General features: G+C 42.1%; 3 protein-coding genes across 8 annotated transcripts in view; 1 reads left to right on the top strand and 2 right to left on the bottom strand.

The window, feature by feature from the left end:
- cunh6orf62 (chromosome unknown C6orf62 homolog) overlaps positions 1 to 23,263 on the bottom strand; it is a 112,084-nt gene that overhangs the window by 2,458 nt on the left and 86,363 nt on the right. The window contains exon 2 of one of the 2 annotated variants that reach the window (XM_072370547.1): positions 65 to 206. In XM_072370547.1, the coding sequence (XP_072226648.1) occupies positions 65 to 193 (129 nt within the window). In that variant the 5' untranslated portion in view covers positions 194 to 206. Of the gene's footprint in view, positions 1 to 64; positions 1,675 to 23,263 lie in introns of those variants that run through there. The other variant, XM_072370546.1, reaches the window with a different exon arrangement.
- gmnn (geminin DNA replication inhibitor) lies at positions 1,783 to 4,515 on the top strand. Of its 2 annotated transcripts, XM_072370223.1 has the most exons (7): positions 1,783 to 1,860; positions 2,235 to 2,306; positions 3,170 to 3,268; positions 3,386 to 3,539; positions 3,621 to 3,703; positions 4,033 to 4,143; positions 4,283 to 4,515. In XM_072370223.1, the coding sequence occupies exons 2-7, from the start codon at positions 2,250 to 2,252 to the stop codon at positions 4,487 to 4,489; spliced, it is 711 nt and encodes a 236-aa protein (XP_072226324.1). In that variant the 5' UTR covers positions 1,783 to 1,860; positions 2,235 to 2,249; the 3' UTR covers positions 4,490 to 4,515. The 2 variants fall into 2 exon arrangements, with proteins under 2 accessions (XP_072226324.1, XP_072226325.1); XM_072370224.1 differs by lacking the exon at positions 1,783 to 1,860 and having other exon boundaries at positions 2,152 to 2,306.
- The window catches only part of ripor2 (RHO family interacting cell polarization regulator 2), a 69,421-nt gene continuing 52,779 nt past the window's right edge, over positions 6,622 to 23,263 (bottom strand). For 3 of the 4 annotated variants that reach the window (XM_072370310.1, XM_072370309.1, XM_072370311.1), the window contains exons 7-23: positions 19,191 to 19,340; positions 18,661 to 18,724; positions 18,241 to 18,284; positions 17,066 to 17,191; positions 16,821 to 16,969; positions 16,211 to 16,340; positions 15,708 to 15,851; positions 14,557 to 15,312; positions 14,102 to 14,286; positions 13,737 to 13,899; positions 13,475 to 13,607; positions 12,814 to 12,975; positions 11,214 to 11,387; positions 10,519 to 10,721; positions 10,337 to 10,420; positions 10,100 to 10,190; positions 6,622 to 9,220 (exon numbers count right to left, since the gene is read on the bottom strand). In XM_072370310.1, coding sequence (XP_072226411.1) covers positions 9,120 to 9,220; positions 10,100 to 10,190; positions 10,337 to 10,420; positions 10,519 to 10,721; positions 11,214 to 11,387; positions 12,814 to 12,975; positions 13,475 to 13,607; positions 13,737 to 13,899; positions 14,102 to 14,286; positions 14,557 to 15,312; positions 15,708 to 15,851; positions 16,211 to 16,340; positions 16,821 to 16,969; positions 17,066 to 17,191; positions 18,241 to 18,284; positions 18,661 to 18,724; positions 19,191 to 19,340 — 2,859 coding nt within the window. In that variant the 3' untranslated portion in view covers positions 6,622 to 9,119. The remainder of the gene's footprint in view (positions 9,221 to 10,099; positions 10,191 to 10,336; positions 10,421 to 10,518; positions 10,722 to 11,213; positions 11,388 to 12,813; positions 12,976 to 13,474; positions 13,608 to 13,736; positions 13,900 to 14,101; positions 14,287 to 14,556; positions 15,313 to 15,707; positions 15,852 to 16,210; positions 16,341 to 16,820; positions 16,970 to 17,065; positions 17,192 to 18,240; positions 18,285 to 18,660; positions 18,725 to 19,190; positions 19,341 to 23,263) is intronic. The other variant, XM_072370312.1, reaches the window with a different exon arrangement.

The raw sequence follows: 23,263 nt of genomic DNA, 5'->3' as shown, positions 1-23,263 counted from the left end.
AGCAGGATGTTCAGATGTGTGACGAATGAATGCAAAACACTTTGCTCATATTGAGCTGACAAACCTTTTCCTTGAAAACGAAGGCTATATAAATCTTGAAGTCAAACTGATCAGCCAAAGATTCCCTTTTCTTCCGAAGTTGAGCTCGAAGTCGATTTCTTGTTTGGTTTCTTCGTGAAGTCGGGTCCCCCATGGTTAGATTTTTTTATGGTAGCGTCTTTTCCTCTTGTGCTGTGTATTTTAGCGACACTCTCGTCTTGTATTTTATATTTTGAAAAAAAAAATGGAGCTAGCTACCCTTTGCATAAACAATGCATCCAAACTCTTAAGCTAGATCTTCTATTTACTATGAACTGAAAATATCAACAAAGTAACAAAACTAAGTCATTTCACTTGTTTTTGTAAAAAGGGCAGTCTTGATGAGGGGAATGATCAAAAAGACTAAGACTACATCTCCTTGACCCTTGATCAGAAATCCATGTTTTAAGACATGACTTGCAAGCCAAATGAGCTTTTTTTGTTTGTTTTTTTTCCAAGCTGCACCTGACAGTGGATTACAACAGATTTCTAGGAAACAGCAACTCAAAAATTGACTTATTTAGTAAATGTTACTGAAACCAACAGAAGCGGCTGCTACTAAAAAACAAAACAAAAAAACAAACCTATGTCGGTAATATTTATTTGATAGTGAGATTGTGGCCTACAGCAAGCGGACAAATATTCTATTAACTGGGTCACTCAAAGTCCCTCATCCATGGCTGTAGTTTTGTTTGTTTCTCTGTAGAGACTGCGTTATGTGCGAGTTACAGACGAACTGGGGATACAGACGAACATGGCAGGTAAATACAGATGCCAGGAGATACTGGCAGCGGGTAACATCGAAGACTACCACGAAAGTAACTTGACATTTCCTTCACTGCTGCTGTCACTCATTTGGCCCGAGGCCTGCGGCGTTGCCACAGCTGATAGTCATGATGTGGACGTATTTTTAGCACACTAGCTAAGATGAGCTAGCAAGCTAACCTAGGCATTCACTTCCGACACTAACTAGTAGTGAACCAACGATAAAACTACATCTTATCTGACAGACTGGCTTAACTGAGGCCTATGTTCGGTCAGTCATCTTTCGACGCGTTTACATTTTCTCGCTGGGTTCAATGTGACTGCCAGTGCTGTTAAGAGCCGAGAAACCAGTGGGGTTCACCGTCTAACTGTTTCTGCTTGTGCTCAGCATTTTAGCTCGATATAATTTGCTTCAGTCGTGTCTTGTCAACAACATAATCGACAAAAATCAGCCAGGGGATCAGTAGTCAACTGATGACAAACGCTGAATTGCCAAACAAACGTTAGCTAAACAAAATCTCCCTCTTCCACGTCTGAAGTTTCGAGGTGTTTGCTTGTTCTCTTTCTCTTCTTTTCTTCAGTCGTCACAACCTCCGTCTCGCCCAGCCGCATGCCATGTCAAGATAAATCGACAATCCAGCGGAAATCCTCCGTTCTTTCAGGCGTCATGTGGCAGGTTCTGTCTCCCGGCGGGCCCATATTTAACGACGTGTCGTCCAACGTTTTTCCGTTTGGTTTCTTTGTGTGTTTAATGGCAGCTAATAACAGCACAAACAAGCTCGACGGTCCACAGCCTCCCCCAAAATGGCTGCGCGGCCAGCTACAGCGATGTGACGTATGTTGACATGTGACCGCACGAAGGGGGTGGGGGAGGACTATGGGGCAGCAGCAGGAAAAAAAAATATCTCGGTCATGATTGGCGACTTTACCACGTGACCAGGCAGGCGTATTTAAGCCCCTGGCGCGGGATCCTGAGCAGAGGATAAGAAACGACGACTTTTCAACAGCTGGCTTAAGGTAAACAAGTCTTTACAGGTTTAATGACGCGTTAGTTGAATTATGTCCGATGGCCGTGGTCTGTTAAAGCTGTTTATACGTCATTTGTAAGTTTAAAGTGATTTTTAGACTTAATTGGACCTAGCGGGCCTGGACTTGTAAGGCTCCATACGAAGCTTTTGCTTCCCCCGTAACACATTTTTAGCATTGGCTAACTCGGTAGCTTGTTGTTTTGTGGGTTTTTTTTTTAAATGAAAAAGCTACCAGTCTTTACATTCATTTTTACTGTCCTAACTAAAACGATGCTAACCAATAACTAGATGCTAAACTAGCTTTTTTTGCCCCCATCTTCGTTGTGCAGTACTGTTTCTGATCTGTTACCAATTTCTTATCAGATCTCTTGAACAAAAATGAGTTTCGGTGGAAGAATGAAACACGACCACCAGGAGTCTAATGAGAATATAATAGTAAGTGTTTTTTTTTAATTTAAAATGTCTTCATATTGCTTTATATATATTTTTTAATTAGGCTTTGGGGTTATATGTTGAGCTATGTACCGAAGTCCGTATACGCTATTATGTGGATGGTATCCTATTAAAAGCCAGAGTGATTCCAATTTGTCAGGAGTTTGTCATTTATGGTATTTGGAACTCTGCCCTTTTTGTTCATTATGGGACCATTTTAAGTGTCTTCTAAAATATCGTCTGTTTAATGGCTGCATACAGGCCCATTTACTGATGGGTGTTTCTGCAAGGACAGTCAATTTCATATGCGGTCAGCAATAATTTTGATACCTAGTAACTAAAATATCTTAACCTTGCCTCAGGCACGTATTCACAGGTTTCACTAATGGGGTGACAAGTTTAATTTTTAATTAATTTTATGTAGAACTAAATGTTTTGTGCACGTGTACTGTTGAAACCACTAAAAGATTACATTTTACATCCCCCATAACACTGAGGTCTTGCCAAACATTAACTGGGCTTTGTTTACTGCTTTTTAATGCCTGTTCAAGAGAAACTTTCCCACGGCTGCTATGTGAATCAATCCTCTGCCCCTGTTCACACACCTGTGGCCCCACTGCGCATGGCAGCGCTGTCGAAGCGCTTCACTTACGCACTCTACCATGGTGACAGTGTAACCAAAGTAAACCCTGTGAAGTGATGCTAAGCCCTTCTGAATAGAGGCTCTGAAAAGGAGACTATTGGTAATGTTAGTTTCTCATGGGACTGAATCATGGGTTTATAAACATCAATCTGGGAGTTTAGGATCTCTCATTATCTGCAATACTTGAGGTCAGACTTAAACTTGTTGTTTTGGTGCCTTTCAGAGCTTTTTTGCACCATCTAAGAAGACAATGGGTCCCCCAAGGCAAAGGCTTCAGGTCCTCAAACCCTCAGCAGTCAACACAGATTTGAAGTTGGCACAGGTACGTAGTAGCTTGTACCCTTAATTTAATGAGTCTGTATTTCTTATAAATCTGTGGAGATTTATGCATTTTTATCTAATGCAGCACATGCTCTTGTTTCTAAATTAATTCCTTTAGGCAGGAAAGGTCATTCCTAAGCGGAAACAACGAATTCTTCTAGAAACTAGAGGTTCGAAGAGGGTGAAGGTGGAAGTCAAATCCACACAAACTGAAGATGCTGATTGTTTACCAGATGGCATGTCAAATGAAGCCTATGAACTTATGGTGAAAGGTACACGTCCGATGCTGTCTACTACACGTCAGCAGCCCTAGAAGCCTTTAGCTTGGTCTGACGCATCCGCTGTCATTTTAGAAACCCCACCTGACGCCTACTGGAAGGAAGTAGCCGAAGAGCGACAAAAGGCCTTGTACGACGTCCTACAGGAGAACGAGAAGGTGAGTTAATCACTAAGAGTCGGCTAATGTTTAGCTGTCTGAGCTGTTCCCACGCTCCCTCTGACTTGACCTTAGTTGGCTTCAGTTCTGCTGGCATCGCCTCAGTACACACTTAAACTATTTAAACTGTTAAATGAAATGTCTGTCCCAACTTTTTTTCTACAGTTGCACAAGACTAATTTTACTCGGGCTCGACTTTCCTGACAATAAGAGTCGAGCTGAAAGTCCTTTCTTAAAATCTGTTCGTGTGATTGTACTCTGCTGTTGTATCTGTTAGCATACTAAAAGTAGCTTTCTATATATTTCTTATTTACCATCGTTTAAATCAGTTGCACAGAGACATCGAGACCAGAGATGAGCAGATCGGAAAGCTTCAGGGTGAAAATGAGGAGCTGCAGGAGCTGGCACAACATGTGCAGTACATGGCTGATATGATCGAGGTATGCACCTTCATGCTACACTTTACTAATTATTTTGGGAAAGAAGTAAGGAACTTGTGCTCATGTCTGCTTTTCAGTATGACCAAACTAAATCATCTCATCTTATTTGATTCGTCTGTAAACTTTGTATTTTCTTCAGAGACTGACGGGGAAGTGTCCAGACAACCTGGAGGAACTAAAGGATATTGCTCTTGATGTGGCAGAGGATGAGGAGGATGATGATGATGATGAGGTAGAACATGAAGATGTAACAGGTCAAAGTGAACAAGAGGAAGTCGATTACAGTCTTAGTGATGGAGAAACATCAGACCAGGAACAAGCGGGACCCTCAGGAGAGCAGGGTTAGCCTGGAACTTTTTTTTTTTTACAAATATTCTGATATCCTCTTTTAGCCTTTTGGATTACTTGTTTTAAATGTCTTTAAAAACAAAGCTTGTCTAGACATCTTACTTTCACGGTTGGGGGGGGGGGGGGTGTGGTGTTCAAGGATTTGTTTTAATCTTGGATTTTGGTGAAATTCTGTCAGCTGCAACTTTGGATATTCTATTTATTTTTTTTTTTTCTTTGGAGAATTTTAATAGCAGCTATTGCAGAGTAAGACCACACCAGCCCATGACCATCTTGAGATGGGTGGGGGGGACTCGGATGTCAACCCTAAACTTTAACTTTTTCTGGGTCTTGAGTTCTCAGCCATGTGGTGTTAAACAATATTTTCCTACTGACTATTTCAAATGTTTAGAATGATTGTCTTGAGTGGGTTATGGATTGCTGCATGTGGCAGTGAGAAACATTCCTACGACACTCGGGTTTACACTGAAATGTCAAATTTACTGCACAGTTGTGTACAGAATGATGGTGTAAAATAAAGTCTTTGAAAAAAAATCTTCAGATGGGGTTTTGGCTCATTAGTCTTGTTGGCTGTGCTCATTATAGAGCAGCTACAACTATAAAATGTACACGTGTGTGTGTATAGATGTAAATTTACTTTGTAACCAGGAAGCTGAAGCTTTACCCCTTCAGTTGCTTCAACTATGGGCCTGTTTATATGAGCTCATGGAATTTCAATTTTCAAATTGCTGTCGCACAATTCAAAGTCAAATGGAATGCTGGACTTATCACCATGGCAATGGAACAGACACTGGAAAAACACAACAGCTGCACCACATCTATAGATCTTTGCCACAACACCCATGGATTAAGAACCATTAACGATCTCACTGGACATGGTATTACTCCAGTGTGGTTGACTGGTTCAAGCTGTGGAATTCTAACTCATATGCACACAAAACCACAGCGCATATGTACCATTACAAACTTAAACTACACACGCAGTATATACCAGGACACATGCACTCACCCAAATCTGCCCACATGCAGGGGGGAGAAAGAGGGGGAAAAAAATGGCTCAACCCATATGAACAATGACCTGTCCCAGACTTTATCCTAAAAGATTTAATCAAACCCAAATGCAGGAGTGGTGTATTGGTATTCTTTCAATTGAATCAGAAAGCAATCATGCTTTTATCAGCCCTGGACTATTGCAATGCCCTGTATGTTAACCTCTCCCAGTCTTCTATTGGATGTCTTCAACTGGTACAAAACACTGCTTTTTGTTTTTTTTTTAAAAACCAGTACGTCCAGACTTGAGCATATCTCCCCTGTCCTAGAATTGATTTGAAACTTTTGAGGTTTGTTTTTAAGGCCATTAACGGCCTGGCGCCCACCTATCTGTCCAAGATGCTAACCATCCGGGACCCTGGCAGGGCCCTACGCTCCTCAGGCCAGCTTTTACTGGATGTCCCCAGATCTTACAGCCCCCAGATTGTGGAATAAACTGCCACCTGACATTTGCACTGCTACAGACCTCAACCTTCTTAAGTCAAAGCTGAAGACCCACTTTTTTAGTCTAGCTTTTAACGGCAACTTGAGAAGTCCTTTCCTCAGGTCATTTAAAACACTTATACTGGTTTTATGTTTGGGGTTGATTTTGTGCCATTTTATGTCTTTGTTTTAATATTTATTTTATGTCGGTTACTGTTTTATGACTTGCATGTAAAGCACTTTGGGTACCTTTTGGGCATTGTAAAGGGCTATACAAATAAACTTGATTTGATTTGAATGCACAATTGCCAGTAAAATGCCTTTTGAAGAGAAATAAGGATATTTTCTTTGAAAAAAAGGGGGTTTGTACAGATATTGGTGACTATATATACTGAACTGTACAATTTTAGGCAAAGATGCAATTTCTTTAAAGCTTGGGATATTCAGCCATGAACTACTACTCGTGTTTTACTTGCACCTTGCAGCCTTTTCATATATCTGGATAAGAAAAACCCAAAACAATTAGCATGTAGTAGCAATTATCATGCCATTACATTTGTAAGTATCCGCCAGGTCCGTAGAATCCGTAAAGATGATGGAAAAACATTTATTTTGACTTTATGGACTCAGCTGTATAAAAGAAACCGACAACCGTCATTTGAATTATGCAAAAATAAACTTTATTGCAATGTTCGAGCAGAGGAAACACTGCTGACCACAACAGAGAAGAGTAGTATGCAACCAGATGGATCAGTGCTGAAGCTGTTGACCACTGAGACGGATGAAGTTCCATTCCAGCAAAGTGTGTCGAGTTAATCTTAAAACGAGTCTCTTAATATCAAAACTTGTGCACATATTGCCAACCTGTACTTAATGATGATTAGGAGTCTAACCCGTTAATTAACTCATAAACACCGATCAACTGTAAGTTTGTCAAATGAAAATATTACATACACAGAGCGGGTTAAATTTAGATAGTAGACAAAAAAACACTGTACTGCTATTCCCAGCATGGAGGAAACAAAAAGTGTTGCCTAAAATGGACCACGTTTTGCAAAAGGTTGTATAGAAAAAAAAAACAAAAAAAAAAAACATGACACAATGTTTAGCTTTTAATAACAACTTCACACATTTACAGATTATAATACAAAAAAAAAAAAATCAGAAATACTATTCGTTAATTTATGGCTTTTGGATTGTGCAGTTACAACCAAATGCAACAAGATCTATCTGTTAAGGGTTCACCTCGTTCTTTTTAAAGTTGTGCTTCTATAGATATGTCTGAGAGTTCTGGCCTAAACGCAGATGCTGTACCGAAAATACATTCTCTTGGATGAACTCTTATTAAAAAGTCAGCTTTAAAATCAAATTTTCCTTTGGTTACAGTAAATCTTCTACTTGATAAAGCAACATTTCTAATATATAGTCCCAATAAAGTTGAGACCTTTAAGGGAACAAAAAAAAAAACAAAAAAAACCCTATAATACTTTGACTATGAGCAAATGTTAATCTTCTCCAAAATAATATCTAATCTATTATAATTCCTTCAAAATAGACTCCAGTTAAAATTAAACATCAGATATGAGATCATGGTAAAAGCATGAAGGCCTTTTTAAACCAAAGACAATATTTAAAATACTAAACCTGAAAATAGAACATAAATATACAATTAATTTACAGAACAAAGTCATCTGCTCTACTGCAGTATGACTCCAATGAATATTAGAATTACGAGTCGTAAATAATAAATAAGAGATGGGAACAAATGTGAGTTTTGTCGTTGTGCATCAGCACCGGACTCAGTAGTACAGTTACTGTGAGAAAAGCTGGAATTGGATGCTTACCTCAGGTCAGTTTTCCCACGTGACTCTAAGGGATCCGGAAAACAAAGCAGACCCGGGAAGCACCAAGCAGAGCACTTCATCCTGCAGCTTCTCATCGTTACGTTTCTAATCCTGCTATAAGCTCGCATGCTGTATAAATGTGCAGTTAGCCCGTAGCGAGGCTAAATCTAAACTCAGCACAGCAGATCCTCCTCTCTGTACACCGAGGAAGTGCATTCGCACAAAATCCCGAACCAAATTTATTGCCCTTGACCTGAACTGGTAGGAAATTTACATTTACAACAGAGTATTTGTGGAATCTGCCTGCTGGACCACATCAAGGCTCAGGTGGTAAAAGCTGACAGTATCACATCAGCCAAGTGCAAAAGAATCACATATGTACAAAAAAAATTGCACTTATTAAACTGCAAGCGCGAGACAACCCAGACGTAAACTGCTGAACGAGGGAACCTCGGGCACCGTTACTGACCTGCTTCACCTCTTCAGACGAAGACTGTAAACCGCTTTCTAACCTCAGCCTCTCCTGGAAGCCATCCTCACCTTATAAATGTTTCTCTCTGCCACAAACACGCACCTTTCAACCACGCACGAATCCCTGAAACTCCAATGGAACGTAGCAGAGAACACAAGTTACACTTTGAACACAACCACATGTATTGCGCAGGTTGTGTAAAATATGCCATATTTACAAGCCGTACAACAGTGCAATCTTCTGGAAGCGCCAGAAAACATCCCCAATGCAAAAAAAACAAACAAAAAAAACATGTTGCAGTGATTATACAAAGATCAAAATACATTGCATGACACAGCTGACTCTTTAACAATCAACATGATCTTTAATCAGTGAGCAAGTGATACAGGTGTTGGGTGCAGTAGATAGCCTGTTGACTGAGGATTTCTGAAGGATGAAGATGCATTTCTGGATTCCGTCAGTCTTTGCAGCAGCTTTGGGTCCAGTCAAATTCCAGTTCCACTTCCAGTTGAACTTCACCTGACCGGTCTGCCTGGCTCAGAAAGCAGGGTGTGGGGAGTGTCAGATATTGAAGTTAATAAAAGAGTGTACGTGTATAACCGTGAGGGCTATAGGTTGTGTGTCTTTTGTGGTTACGACAGTTTGTTTGGTGTTAGTTCCTTTCGTGAGGCAGTATGAGTGCGAACAAAGGGACCAACCGTGACGCCGTGAAAAACTTCTTGCATGTGAACATATTAATAAACAGACCAGCCCTGATAGGTGTGCAGTGTGGGGTTAAAGTTGTCCTCTGAGGTCGAGCTGGGGTTGCTTATCTGTTGCGGTTTAAGTGGCGCGATGGCTCAGAAGGCAGTGGTGACAGCGTTTCCTCGCCGTGTGCCAAGACGGATAATCTCCCCTGGAACTGTGTCCAGCTGCTCATACGCCAGCCGCCCCTCCTCACCTGTAACAGCCATGAAAGTTCATTCTAAACATTGTGCTTCACACTACTTTCATGTAACGTTAAACTTGCTACTTGATAACTTGCTTCTTCTTGGGTAGCGTGTTAAGAGCTCCACTGCAGTGAGCAGTCAAGTCGGTTAGTTCTGGTAGCCGGAGGGCTTTACAATATCGCTCTTACATGCATCTGATTGACATCAATCAACTTCACTTTGCAAGACTTGTTTTTTGACAATTGTGCCATTTAGGATGCGTTCGAACTTGAGAGATTTAGTTCAATTAGAACACACCCAGTTGGGATCGCTTCATTAGTGCAAATCATTTGAAGAGGTGTTAACGCTGTCATGTGAACTCTGATGTGCACCAAAACGCTTTAAAAAGTAGGTCTTAGTCAGCTTTCAAATGACCTCTGGTGCAGTTCGACTCAAATATGAATGCAACACGGACCGGAGACTTACAAACATAAAAGACCTGAGTCTTTATGTCAAGCTTACCTCACTGTTCTCATAGCAGCTGTGCTGCTCATTACAGTGCAGTACAGGCGTCAGATACGTTTCTTTGTAACAAACCTTTTGTGTGTGTATCCCAAGACCTCCAACTCTATTTTGACTTTATATATTTCAAATGTTCTTTGTTTGATTCTGTTGGTAAAATTACCACCATATATAGTCCTGTTGGAATCGCTGACATACAGCACTGTTTTATAAGTTCTTTCAGTAAAACATACATAAGAGAAGCTGTCCAATCAGGGCATGGCCTTATCAATAGGTATCTGTTGGTTTGATGAAAGAAAATGCTGCTGTGGACAGTAAAGCAATCCTGGACTTAATTCTGCTTCGATTTTTTTTATATATTTTTTTATTTCCATGAATGTCCCACTCACCAAATGTAAGCAGGGTTTCTATGGCGACGTGGCGGAGCTCCTCGTCGGCTGAATCACACAGTGCTATGACCGCTCTGATACTCTCCACTGCCTACACACAGACAATGAAGCAAGTCTCTTCAGAATTGAAAAGAATCTAACATCCAGTGACATTTTCCTCTTTTCTTTCCGTAAATGCACAACAGCTCAGGGAACGGAAATAACTCTGGACAACAGATAATGTGAGCAGACACTGACCTGCAGACAGCTGAGAGCGGAGCAGGCGGCCCTCTGGCTCTGAACTCCTGCCTCTGACAGCGCCAGAGTGTAGCACTCCACAGCCTGCGCACAACACACACGACATTCAAATGGGGCTTGAGTTGAGAGCATCCGACACGACATTCAAGGTGACATTCTCTCTTATCTTCAGCACTGCTCACCCTGGTTCTGAAGTGTTTGTTTGATGCTCCAGAGGAGAGGTAGTCGGCTGCTGCCTTGCTGACCTGAGGCTCCTCTGCAGTGAGTAGGGAGGCCAGGGCTCTCAGGGTGCTGGTTCGAGGCCAGAGAGATGACAAAGACACATCCTCCAGCTCTGCTAGACACCGAGAATAATCCCCACTGCACAGGACCTCTGCAAACCCCTCTGTGAATGACATGAAATGTCACCTGACATGAATTTGAAGCTGGCTTATTTTACTCAAATACTTTATTTGTGTATTCAAAACAAGGAAAGATCCTTTTGCTATATCTTTAATAGACTTGAGCTGGCAAATATAACCGGCATCGGATTTTTATCACGTTGTATTTCTTATTGTAGCTGACTGAATCATCCACCTACAACCCAATAATATCACCTCAAAGTGATAAGCTTTTCATTTCAAGCCTACAAAAACCTTCACTTGACTCATCACCTTTAAAGTCAAGTATCAACTTGCAGGTTTGCAAATTATTAAATTATAATGTTTGTTCAATTTGACACCAACACAGTTCCACCTGCAGAACAGCTCTGATATATTCAGCTTGAGAATTCTCAACCTGCGCAGTATATGTAAACTCCCAGTTGTGTGTCTACATTGAGCAAGAAGAAGAAATTAAAAAAAGTATCAAGCATACAAGTATCACATCTCTTGCTCACCCTCTCTTGCCAGGTGCAGCAGGTGAGTCTCCATGTCCTGAACTTCATGTTGTAAGATGTAGCTGTGGAACTGAAACACAGTCAGGACGTCCTGGGAGAGCGCAGCCGCAGGAGGGTCCTGTGCTTCCGCCAGGTCGCTCCTGTCCACCATCTCACCCACGACCATGCCGATCGCTGAAGAGAATAGAAGAAAAGAAAAATATATATATCATATAAGTATTTTGAGCAGATTGTTTACAAATGACAGCTGTGATACTGGCCTGATGAAGAGGCATTGAATTAAAAAAAAAAAAAAACTCTAATTGTACACTGAAAAATTCAATTTTAAAGTGTAAAAAAATTAAAGTGTAATTTTCAAGTTCATAATTCACTGACTCGGAGACTCAGAAAACTTTTGTCAAAAGTTGAGCAGAGCTGAACCCTAAAGTGAGCTAACAAATCCTCCTACAAATTCTGTGATACAGGGTGATAAAAGTACAACAACCTGAAATCTTTCTCACATGTCTTCACAATACCACAGATAAATGAACCACGGGGGCTGGAGCCACTGGTCTGTTTGAAGCTGGTCTGAGCAGAAGCCTCAATTATTCCACATTCACTGCTCTCTGCAGCAAAGGTGCAACACTGCTGTGACCTCTGCAGATCAGCTCTAGCCAGACACGCCGCATTTGACTAAAGCTCAACAGGATAAAAATCTGCCAGACAGATGAGCCAGCATCAAAAACTGTTCATTCTGTTGTTGGAAGGCACAAGAGACCTCTGCCTGGAAGAGCAGATAAGAGGGATCCAACATCAATATTGGGCACAGTGTTCCATCCCCGCTTCAGCATGCTGTACTTAGGTAATATGCCAACTGACCTCAGTGCAAGGGACAAACACCTTCTTAAAATATTACTTATTCACTCGTAAGAAAACAATACCATGAAATGGTCTGATAAAAAGCCACCAAGAAAGGAGAGCTGATAGTTATTGTATACGATTAGAATGAGATGGAGAAATAAACCACCTTCTTTTTATTCTTTGGAAATAAATTTCACATAAGTGAATCGGGAGATCCTGCAAAAATAATCTGATGTATTGTAGTGAACTGTATCGATTTAATTTCTATCCTCTCCTCCTCCTTTGATTAACATACATGGTTTATCAGTGTTCTGTGCAATGCGTTTCTTCCTTGTGGGGATTATTAGAGAGCAACTTATTTGTGTTGCGTTTTTTCAGGAAATTACCAACTATAACAGGAGTGGTGAGTTTCTAAATCACTTTTCTGACTGGGTTAAAAAAAAATAATCAGTGCAACTCTGTATTCATATGACCTGCAGCTCACAGCTCTGCACGTAGCCTCTATTACATTAGATGTTCTGTCTTATTCTGTTAGCAACCACATTTCAGCGCTGATGGTGTTCAATATCCCCGTGTGGATGTAATTAAAGCCGTTACTGATTTAAAAAAAAACAACCAAACACATGACTAAACTGAAACCAGCGGGAATTCAAGAGAAACGGATTTTGTTGCCAACAAATAGATTTAGCTTTTAGTATAATCTGTAGTGAATTTGCAGAAAAAAAAAAAAAAAAATCAAGAAAAATGTGGATGAGCCAACCTGTGTCGGCACTGTGTGGGTGTCTCTCCTGAAGCACTGTTGTGTAGCGCAGGTTCATGTGTTTGAACACTCTGTCCAGGGTGGTGTGGAAAAGTCCTGCAGACCCGCTGCACTCTGACCACAGTGTCATCAGCTGAGGGCGCTCTGCCAGGCTCGGGATGACTGAGGGAACATCACGGAACATGAAGTTAAATGATAAAACCTTTGTACCAAAAGTCTTATGTGTATAATATTGATACATATATACACAGTACTGTGCAATAGTTTTGAGCCGTCCTTAATTTCTTTATATATTGCCATGAAAATGGGAAATCACTCATTTGAAGCTCTTTTGCTATTTTGTGGATGCAACAATTGTGTGTAGATACAATGCCGTTTCGTCTCTTGAATAAGGTGTTTTTTTTTTTTTTTAAATGCCTGAATGATTCACAGATCAGTGTTAAAAAAAAAAAAGACATTCTTTTGAAAAAGGTCAGGTACAAAAAGTCGAGTGAAAACTGCAGAAAAAGCAGTAAAGCAATAAAAACTTTGGAAGGCCCTCAGAAAGCCTAAAGAACTATTGCTCCAGACCACTTTAAAAGATAACAAAACCGTGGCTCAAGACTTTTGCACAATACTGTTCACATTTACAGCGGGTTTTTTTCCAGCTGTTGGTACCCACCGTCAGCGGCAGAAGTAATTGCCCCCAGTCTGTCTGCACTGATCTCTGCTAGCTCCTCTAGCAGCTGGGTCTGTCCAGACAGTTTGAGGAGCAGACTGCGACGCTGCCACACACCCACCCCACTGGTCAACAGCTGCAAGTAGATTCCGAGATGAATACATGTGAGAAGCAAGAAATTAAGTGGCAGTAAATACCTGCTGGTGTAAACTTCGATATATTATTATACTGCAGACTATGACGGCAGATGTCATAGAAGCTGTACCTGTATGAGGTGATTACAATACTGGAGGTGGATGACGATAGCTACGTCCAGGTTTTCATTTCCAGTAGTGAGTGGCAGGGGGCTTCCTGCAACGCTGTTGCCCACACCGGTGTCTTCTGTCAGAGCCTCACTCAGGTGTCCTCTGGCCTCTGGATGCTGGCCCCTGAGCAGCACATACCAATAGTCATCACCAGGTGGCAGTAGAACCACACAGAACAGTGCTTGAAATCAGCTCCCTGACCAATTTCAAGCTATATAGTATTTAGTTCTCTTAAGATCAGGCTTCTGAAAGACACTTTGTTTAAACTTAAATCAAAACATTAAATAGTTCAGTAGGATATACTTTTCTCTGAAAGAGAACTTACCCAATCCTCTCCCCATCCGTATCAAAAATTGGAGACCTCTGTGGGGGGATGCTAAGGCCAGTGTTATCATCTCCAGTATCCTCATCATCAAAGTCAGAAGTGTTGAGGAAGTCGAAACTCTCCAGGGCGCTCTCCACTGTCAGACTGAGGCTGGATGAGCGACTTCTGTGGCCCGGGAGGCGACACTGTGAGAAAACGGGAGTGTGCAGAGAGAAAACAGGACATTAAAACCCAGGACAGCAAATGTTTAGTCAGTAATAGGTAGCTACATTTCTCATTCTCAGTGAGGGTGATCTGTGACATCCGTGACACAAGAACATTAATTCAAGAATACATGGTATTCATATTATAGATTGAACTCCAAAAAGTTACATCAAACAGCTAGAAATTACTTGTTCATTCAGGGTTAAATATTTTAAATACATAAACACCTTCACCACATGACAAGAGTTCACCTTGAGCAGGTCCTCCAGACGCATCACTTCCTGTTCCAGGTCCTGCAGCTCTCTGCAGCGGTGAGTCAGTGACTCCAGTCTCGTGAGCAGGCTGTGGATGGCCTCCTCCAGTCCACTTTCCAGGAAAGCCCTGCTCCCCTCTCCTGTCCAACTCAGGCTTCCTCCACCCTCAGCGGAGCTCCTGCTGGGGGGCACAATTTCTGAAGAAGTCAGCCTCTTCACAAGCTGTCTGGTGAGGCTGCCTGGCTCCTCTGTGTCCAGTTCCACAGGCTTGAGCTCATCAGCTTGATCCAGGAAAACATCCTCGGGAGCCACCGTGGACAGCTGTCCGTCAGAACACAGGGATGGGGCAGCTGAACCACAGTTGGAGCTAGTATTACGCTGGGACTCTGTGCGTTCCCACTCCGAATCTTCAGCAACGTCTGCTTCGTCGCTAGCTAGGCTGGCACTGGTCCTGCTGCCCCTGCTTCCTCTGCTCCCCGTCTCCCCATCCTCTTCATATTCCTCCTCCTCTTCCTCTACTAAATGCTCCTCAGCAATGGAGTCCTCCCTTGTTGGGAGGATTTGTGTATGCAATAATTCTGTTTCTGGAGGAGTGACGGTGATCTCAGGGTTGGACTGGCTTTGGGAGAAGGTGCTGGGGGCAGGACTGGGGCTGGGTGTCGAACCAGAGGTGTCAGAGAAGGTGAAAGATAGACGCTTGCACTCAGCCACGCCGCAGCTGCCATTCTCAAAGACGTCATCTGGTAAAGTAGACTAAAAGGACAAATAAAGTTAGTGTGTGCAACAAAAAAAATGTGACTTGAAAATCTTTCCATGTAAGACAGAGAGTTATTCTCCAAGATAGAAAAAGAGATGTTAGACATACTGAAGGAACCACTCTAACACCACTGTTCTCCCGAAATCCTTATGACTACAATAGTTCACCCAAGATAGAGTCACACGGTAAAGTAAATCTGAGCAGAAAACATGACAAAAACACAAGCCAATAAACACGCAAACAGCCACACGTAGCATTCTGCAGCCCTCGGAGAGGGACTGGACAAATCCAGGTGTGTTCACAACAGCAGAGGAGAGATCTCCATCATGTCGGTGAGGTAGAGGGCACACACAGTCAGGTTAGGAGGGTCAAGGGGCCAAAACACACTCACATAGACCTCCAGACTGGATTTGGGCCTTGGCCGGAGCGAGGCCAGGTCACCAAATGAGCGACTGCGCCTTAGCTTCTCGAGCAGCGCGTCTCGGAGCATGTGGAGGAAGGAGAGGCGCTGGCGCTCCACAGGATGCGGCTGCCACTTCTTTACCCAATGCACACAGGCATATAGCACAGGGTGTTGGGGATTTGAGTGAGGGCAGGTGAGGGAGATACAGAAGGGATGAAGGAATTTGTAAGGAGGGACAGAGTGTGGGTAGGGGGTTAAATGCAGGAAGATAGCAGGGAAATGGATGAGGGTTAGATTAGGGGTAGTGGTAGCTTTGCTTAAACAAGCATGATGCATAAAAAAAAATATTGAAGCATAAATAAAAGTGTTTCACAGTGCAGTACAGGTTCTCAGGTTAGTGTGCAAGGATCACAGAAAACAAGTTAAAAGTCCCTCAAAATCCATCTCGCGCAGCACAAATGACGTAAACAAAGGCGTGTTATTGCACTCACAAAGAAGGAGTTGTCCTGGAAGGTAGGCGTCTCCGGTGTGCCCTGGCTGTAGACTGACACTCGTCTCTGGAGAGCTGTGGCTTTGCTTAAATTGCCAGATGACAGAGTCAGATCCTCCACATCGAAGGGGCTGAGAGGGGAATGAAAACAAGGCACTTAATGCGACTGCTCTGCATGTTTTACATACGTTTACTCCCGCCAAAAGAACTCAAGTTTCACCACAAGGTGGCAGGAAACCATAGGAAGTACAGACACTGAATTTGCAGCTATCAACAGTTGTGGGTGTTCTCTGGCAACCAAGCATATGGACAGTCCAATAATAGACTGTACAAGGATTAAAATAGACATTGGCTGCATCTCACAACTCTGCTAACCAGCAATTTGTACCATACGCTGCAGGAGAAATGCTCACCTCTCTAATTTTACTTTAAAAAAAAGCGTCAAATGAAACCGAAATTATTAAATTAACACAAATTAACAATCATCTCTGGCAGCAACCCTTGTATTTTACCACAGTATGACCAAGATGAGGAGCAACCATTAAAAAAAAAGAAGCTGTTTGTCCAATCATTAATATGTCGGCTGGGTTCTAGTGACAGCTTTTACTTACTACCACGTCACCTCCAGGTTAAGTTTGATGGTTCCCAGGTCGTTGACATCCACAGCCACCACCTGAGGCATGGCAGTGAACAGCTCCTTGGTCTCACAGATGACGCTGCCCACCAGGATGTGAGTGGCCAAACCCTTCAGCTCCGTCACCTGACAGGCACAAACACCATGTTTACTTCCTAAATTCAGGAAAACAGAATCCACTGCAGCAGCACAATGTTTTAAGACTCGTAGTTTCCACTCTACCTTGATGTTTATAAGGTCGGTGATGAGAGGCATGAAGACCATCTCGTCTCCATCCCAGCTTTGTCTGGAGTTCACTTCAATCTTCCCCTTCAGCTTCCACCGCTGGCGACCATACCGCATGAAGATCTAAAGAAAAGCGGACAGAAAAGAAAGGAATTAAAAGCTTTGATAGTCCTACTTGACCTTGATAACAAAATGGAATATAAATCCTTTTTTTAGCCACCTGGCAAGGCAGCACAAAAAGGGATCAATCATTGGTTTTTCACCTTCTTCAACTCTGTTTTCGTCCTCTGCTTCTGAGGAAAAACCTGCCATTTTAGCTGCTCAACGTTCCACTATGTTCGCCAGCTGAGTTCTCACCTTGGCAACACTGAGCATGTATGCAGTCAGCTCAGCTGTTAACAATTATGGACACTCAATGTAACCTCAGCAGACATAATCTGTATGATTACAAAGAACTAAGTTTTATTTTCTGATTTGCCTTGCTCCTTACTGCGGTCGCATTCGGCTTTGCGTGTCCCACTTTGTATTTTTTTTCTCCCAGTAGCCTTTGCCTCTCTGTACCCTTCACTTTCTTTGCTTCTCCTCACGCTGGCTTTTCTTTTGTGCTTGCGATTGTTGTGACTCAGCTCTTTGATGTAGTCTCATAAACTGGTCAATTTGCAGCACGTGTGTACTGCACACTGACCGGCCAACGCATGGCAGGGGGAAGAAGGGTAACAGATGGCAGTTTCATATGTGTTTTCAGAACAAATTTATATGTATATAGTTATTGATTGTATTTTCAGTGATATATATATATATCAGCGAGTAAATCATCACAGTCAATCGCATTCAAGGTTCAACCTTTGCCATAACCCCCCCGCCCCTTCATTCTCGACCCTTCCCTCCCCTGTGACAGGGCCTGTTTGTGGAGCACATGTGCAGCTGCATCCGTCCCCACCTGCAGTGCACGAATGCATAGGGTTGAGTGCATCACAGGCTAAACAAGATGGTGAGCTTTTGTTTTGGGTCAGTTTTTCATCGAGTTTGCGCAACACGGACGAGTAAACTCTACTCAATACAGTATGTTATGTAAAGGACAAAGTTACTAAGCAACAGCCAGCTGACAGACCTGGATTAATTCTCTAATTTTTCTTCTGAGATAAGAAATATAGCAGGAGGAAATAACTTGCCTCGTATTGATCTCCAGGACAAAGTCTTGCAAAGCCTGCCAAGCCTGTCAGGGAAAAACAGATATTTCAGTTATTTAAAAGGGGAAAGGAGGGAGGGAAAGAGGACAATTCAGGTAAACACAAGTCAATCAACCTGAGGTTAGCTTTCTTATTCAGGATTAATTATTGTGCACTGACCAATGCATGACGTGAGAATTCACAGTTGACCTATTTCTTGTTACAGATTGAAAGTTTTTCCACTGTGTTCATGATCTTGACATCTTACTGCAGACTTACTCAAAATCAGGTTGCGATTCAAAATATGCAGAAGTTTGATGTTCAGCAAGACGGGCATGGCGGAACAATACCTCTTCATTTCTCAAGTATATCAGTGGGAGCTGGCAAACTGCACCAGCTTTTCCTTTCCTTTTCTCATCTCACCTTTCATTTTGATGTGAAACTCTCCCAGCAGGTTCTCCAGTTCGCTCTCAAATGTGCTCATGTTCTGAACAAAAGAGAAAGATAAGATTGATCACTCAAACAGCCCTCTCTAAATACTAGAAGAGGAGTAATCGGGTTATCTCTTGAGTGTTTGACAAAGCCACTCAACAGTTTACTGAAGAGAAGGCTGCTCTAAGCCTTTAAGGACAGGTGTAGCGCAGGTGTGTGTGTTGTTGGGATTTAAATGTCTGTCTGTAGTAGTGTTTACAAATCAGGGTAAGCAGTTATCTGTATGCTATATTTCGGCTGTTGTCGAGGACAAGGTTCCAGGTTGAACGCATACTGCTCTATACTCATATATGTAATCTACCCATTGTAAAATGTGCTACTTCAGCTAATTTTTTAATTTGTCTCCAACTCCAGCGATCATCTTTGTGACATTATTACTTATATAGTACAAATCAGATAGCAGTACTTTATATAACCTTAATGATGTAAACTGGGCTAAGTGCGCGCAGCCATGGAAGTACCTCGGTGTATTCCTTGTACCGCCGGTTAACCTCTGCGATGCTCTCTTTGGTGCCTTTAGTGGAGGGTGAGGAGGAGAAGGCCTGCTTCATTCGACTGGCACCCTCCCTCAGGCGGCTCTGGATGCAGAACGCCTCGTACAGCTCGTCTACCTGAAGACATAAAGACAGAGTTGCTCTGTCTTACTCCACAGATGTTCCACATGGACAAGCATACATTTAGATAAATGTAAACGTATCTAAATCTGAATAATTCTGGATGTCTTCACATCTGACTGGGAAACATTTCCTTAACAAGAGGATTAGGAAGTGTTCGGGGGAATGAAATACAGAGTTTAAAGAGAACGGTGGAATAAATAGAAAGCTCCAGTAGGATTGAGAGGACATTTTCTCTTGGATGAGAAAACACAGAGAGGAAAAAAAGAAGTCAAGACAAGGTTAGAATTATGCATCTCTACAGAAAAATGGTCATTGTGACAACATATAACCGAGGGCAAAGTCTTGAAATGAACTGACAGATAGAGCTGGTGGAAATGAAGCCTGTGCCCTCCCAGTCTACAGCCCCAGTGGGGCGCTCCAACAGCGAAGCAACAACAGACGGGGACTTTACAGCCCATTTGGAAACAACTTCAGTTTGCAGCACAAGCCTGATCTCACCAAAACCCACAGAAAGAGGGAACAACTCCATCCACATCCTGATGTCTCACTGTGAGCTAAAATGTTGGCCCTTTAGCTGAGACCAAACCCAGACAAGAGATGTAATAGTTCTACTGGGACCCCAACACTGAGAAGTCTACTTTTCTGACAGGCCGAATGTGGCTGAACTGTGATCTGAATATTGATTTTCTGTGTCCTTCTGTACTCATCTAAAACTCAAGTATATATTCCATCATGTAGCTGATTTAGTATGGAAAAGGGCAATGAGAACAGTTCTAGAGAACAAAAATAATTCATCTAAGTGACTAAAGCCTGTCTAAATGAACCCGTGTGTGCTTTAACTTTTGCTAGTTCTTTTTTATAGCATTCCCCCCTCAAAATGTAATATTTAACTCTGGTTCTTTTTAAGTGTAAAATACCACACAATACAATACTGTGATATGTTTTTATTAAAAGAGCCATCATATCTGTCCATTCTATCTATCATTTTGACTTTTAAAAGTTATACAATGCCTGGAAACATTAGGACTTTAGTAAAAGTCCATGTTTTAGTGTTCCAGATCCATGTAAAAGTTCCTTCCCCTATGTTCCACCTCTCCAACAAGTTTTATGAAATTCAGTGAGGTAATTCTACTGTAATCTTATTGTCAAACAGGTGGTGTGAATATCACATACAAGAAACTGACTTAAAATAGGCATCTGTCAAATCAAATATCAACATAAAATCAAAGAGATTCAGTCATTTCTCTTTCATAACGCAATCCACCTACAATAACACTACCAGTAGTCCGGCTTCCTAAATTAACGACTGATCGAAGAGGCAGCCGAGAAAAACAAAACACCTCCGGTGAGCCTCATCAAAGGAAAATACTGCCTCCTGCCTGACTTGAGCACTGAAATATTGATGCCTTAAGCGCTTTATGGAACTCATCAGGGAGAATCAGGAGAAAATGGGCCATTCTGGCTCCTGTCATCCTAACAGCTTCTCTTTGTTGTGCCTGGATTGACCGCTGCGGGAAAGTTTGGTGAACGTGTACGTGAACATGTTGACATATGTGTAGGAAAGCAGGTTTTTTTCTAAGCTGGCCAAGCAAATGAGAATAACTGAAAGTGGCTTGTAGTGGGAAGTTTTGTGCTCTAGAGGGTTGAGAGTGAAGTCTGATGATGTTATAATAACCTCCCTCACCACAAAGACATTCAAGTACACACCCACTCCAATCCCACCGACTCCACCTCAAACCAACCGGCCCTCACCGCCCACCCACCCACCCCCGACCGGGACCCAGCCCGTCTGTCTGTCTGTCTGTGGTATGTGGTGTATGTGGCAGGGCTGCAGCAGCTGAGCTGAGCCAGCTAAAAAACAACATCCAACCTCAACTGTTATTTTCAGCTCTCTGATTGGCACAAAGTGAGTTCAGAGCCATCAATTGGCAGTTTTTATCCTTTTATAAAGATAGAAAACATGACTCTGGGAAGAAATTTTTGGATAAGGAAGAATAAAAATTCAGTCGGGTGAACTTTTGCACTCAGGTCCAGACATTTCATTAGACTCAAATAAATGAGTTGACAACCATAACAAGTCATTCAGAAAACTGCATTCCTTGGTAACAAATCCTAAACTGGGGCTAGTGAATAGCCACCATTCTATCTGTAATCATATCATTATCAGCTAATGAAGCTAATTTTTGTGCCCAATTACAATAGCCTCGTGGAGCCTTCAAGGATATGTGCTTTTGAAGGTCAGCCAAGCTCCCCTCCAGAGGGTGGCCATCAGCATATTGCTGTGCCTCGGGCACATTTCACCCCAGAAAAAGAAGAAACATGAAAGGCAAAACACAAACAAAGAAAAGTCAGAAACCTCAACACAGACAGATGGACAAAAATCAACACAGATTCTCCTCTGGAAGTGGAAACACAGGCACGTGGACTCATATACGCCTTTTACAGAGAATTCCCTGACTCTGATTTAAATCTTTTTTCTCTTTTGTCTTCCTGGGTTTTGTTTTATTGACAAACTTGTGGGGATGGATGGGATTCTCCAGGTCTTTTTTTTTTTGACAATATTTTGACATTTTACAGTCAACTTCATCAATCAAGAGTGGGGAAAAAAAAAACACCTGCATATCTGTCAACAATGAAAGCGCCACAAAAATCTAAATAATTCACCAATAACCATCAGACCATAAAAGTAGATTTCTCCTCAACAAAATCCAACATCGGTGTTCAGATTTAAAGGCCTATTTTAATATAAATATCCCATCAGTTTTAACATGAATCGAATAAAAAACAAGCAGACTTAATTAAGAGACGTCTAAATGTAAATTTATTCTAAAATCCGTCCTCTTTTGGACTGTGTTAATTAAAGCTCACTGTGCTGGCAAAACCCTGAACAGCTCAGGGAACAAGTGAGGGATTATGGGAAAATCTTTATTGAGGAATCAATTATGCCTAGAGTGAGAGGAATATTCTACTCATCGTTATTAAGACTAAAATATTCATGTTAGCTCCCAATTTCTTCTTTTCTTTGCATTTTTAAGCCAACCTCACTATAATTCTAATGATGTTTTCTTAGTAGTAATGCCATGCAGTTAGTTTTTACAAGATTGTCTCTGGCTCTACTATATACATATATATATAACTCCAAACAGTGAGGCTTTAAATTTGAGCAAATAATTTTTAGGATTCTGCAAGAATCCTCCTAAGATATGGACTTTATCCTGGATAGAAGGATAACAGAGCACACGCACCCTGGCACATACACAAACACACACTTTATGACTAGGGGCAAGCGATTAAAAGCAGATTAAAACAGGCGGGCCCCACCACAGAGCATCAAACACACGAGACCATCTCTGGGGAACTGTGGATACGTGTGTGTGTTCGTGGAAAGATTAGCATTCTAGGCAAGAGCGTAAAGCAGAAAATGCCCTATATTAGCAATAATTACATGCAAAGTATTAACACTCACTCTGGATTGAATTTGGCACGTGTTTAACCTACACACACACCCCCCTCTTAGAGGAAGAGGAGGCGCCTGGCAGCTGCTCTTCTCACCTTCAATCTGTGTCACTCATCTCTTTAATGATGCCCTGCTGATACCAGTGTGCAGAGGAGGCACGCGCGCACACCAGAGATAGGCCCGGTCCCATACAGGACATCACGACGGCTGCATTGTGCCACCTGCTTCCTCCACGTGTGCCAATTACTGCGCAGACATCTGCAGGCAGCACAGGCACAAATGACTGGGCTGATGTGAGTCACAAACTAACAACTTGCTGATGGATGATTGTTAAGTCATCCCTCACGGCAGCTGCTCAACACAAAGAGACACGCCTGAGCCTGAGTGCAAACACTAACAAACACGTTCACGCTTTCTGTAGCTTGCAGCTGCTGAGACACTGAACCTATAGCTGATCTTT

This window comes from Leuresthes tenuis, unplaced genomic scaffold (genome assembly GCF_036924035.1).
Source record: "Leuresthes tenuis unplaced genomic scaffold, fLeuTen1.0.hap1 SCAF_18, whole genome shotgun sequence".
Taxonomy (NCBI): Eukaryota; Metazoa; Chordata; class Actinopteri; order Atheriniformes; family Atherinopsidae; genus Leuresthes; species Leuresthes tenuis.
The sequence above is the reverse complement of the archived record's forward strand: the minus strand, read 5'-3'. Positions and strand labels throughout refer to the sequence as shown.

Coding starts and splice junctions, on each gene's coding strand:
- gmnn (XM_072370223.1), top strand. CDS start 2,250: ATGAGTTTCGGTGGAAGAATGAAACACGACCACCAGGAGTCTAATGAG. Junction 2,307..3,169: donor AGTCTAATGAGAATATAATA/GTAAGTGTTTTT, acceptor GGTGCCTTTCAG/AGCTTTTTTGCACCATCTAA. Junction 3,704..4,032: donor TCCTACAGGAGAACGAGAAG/GTGAGTTAATCA, acceptor CGTTTAAATCAG/TTGCACAGAGACATCGAGAC.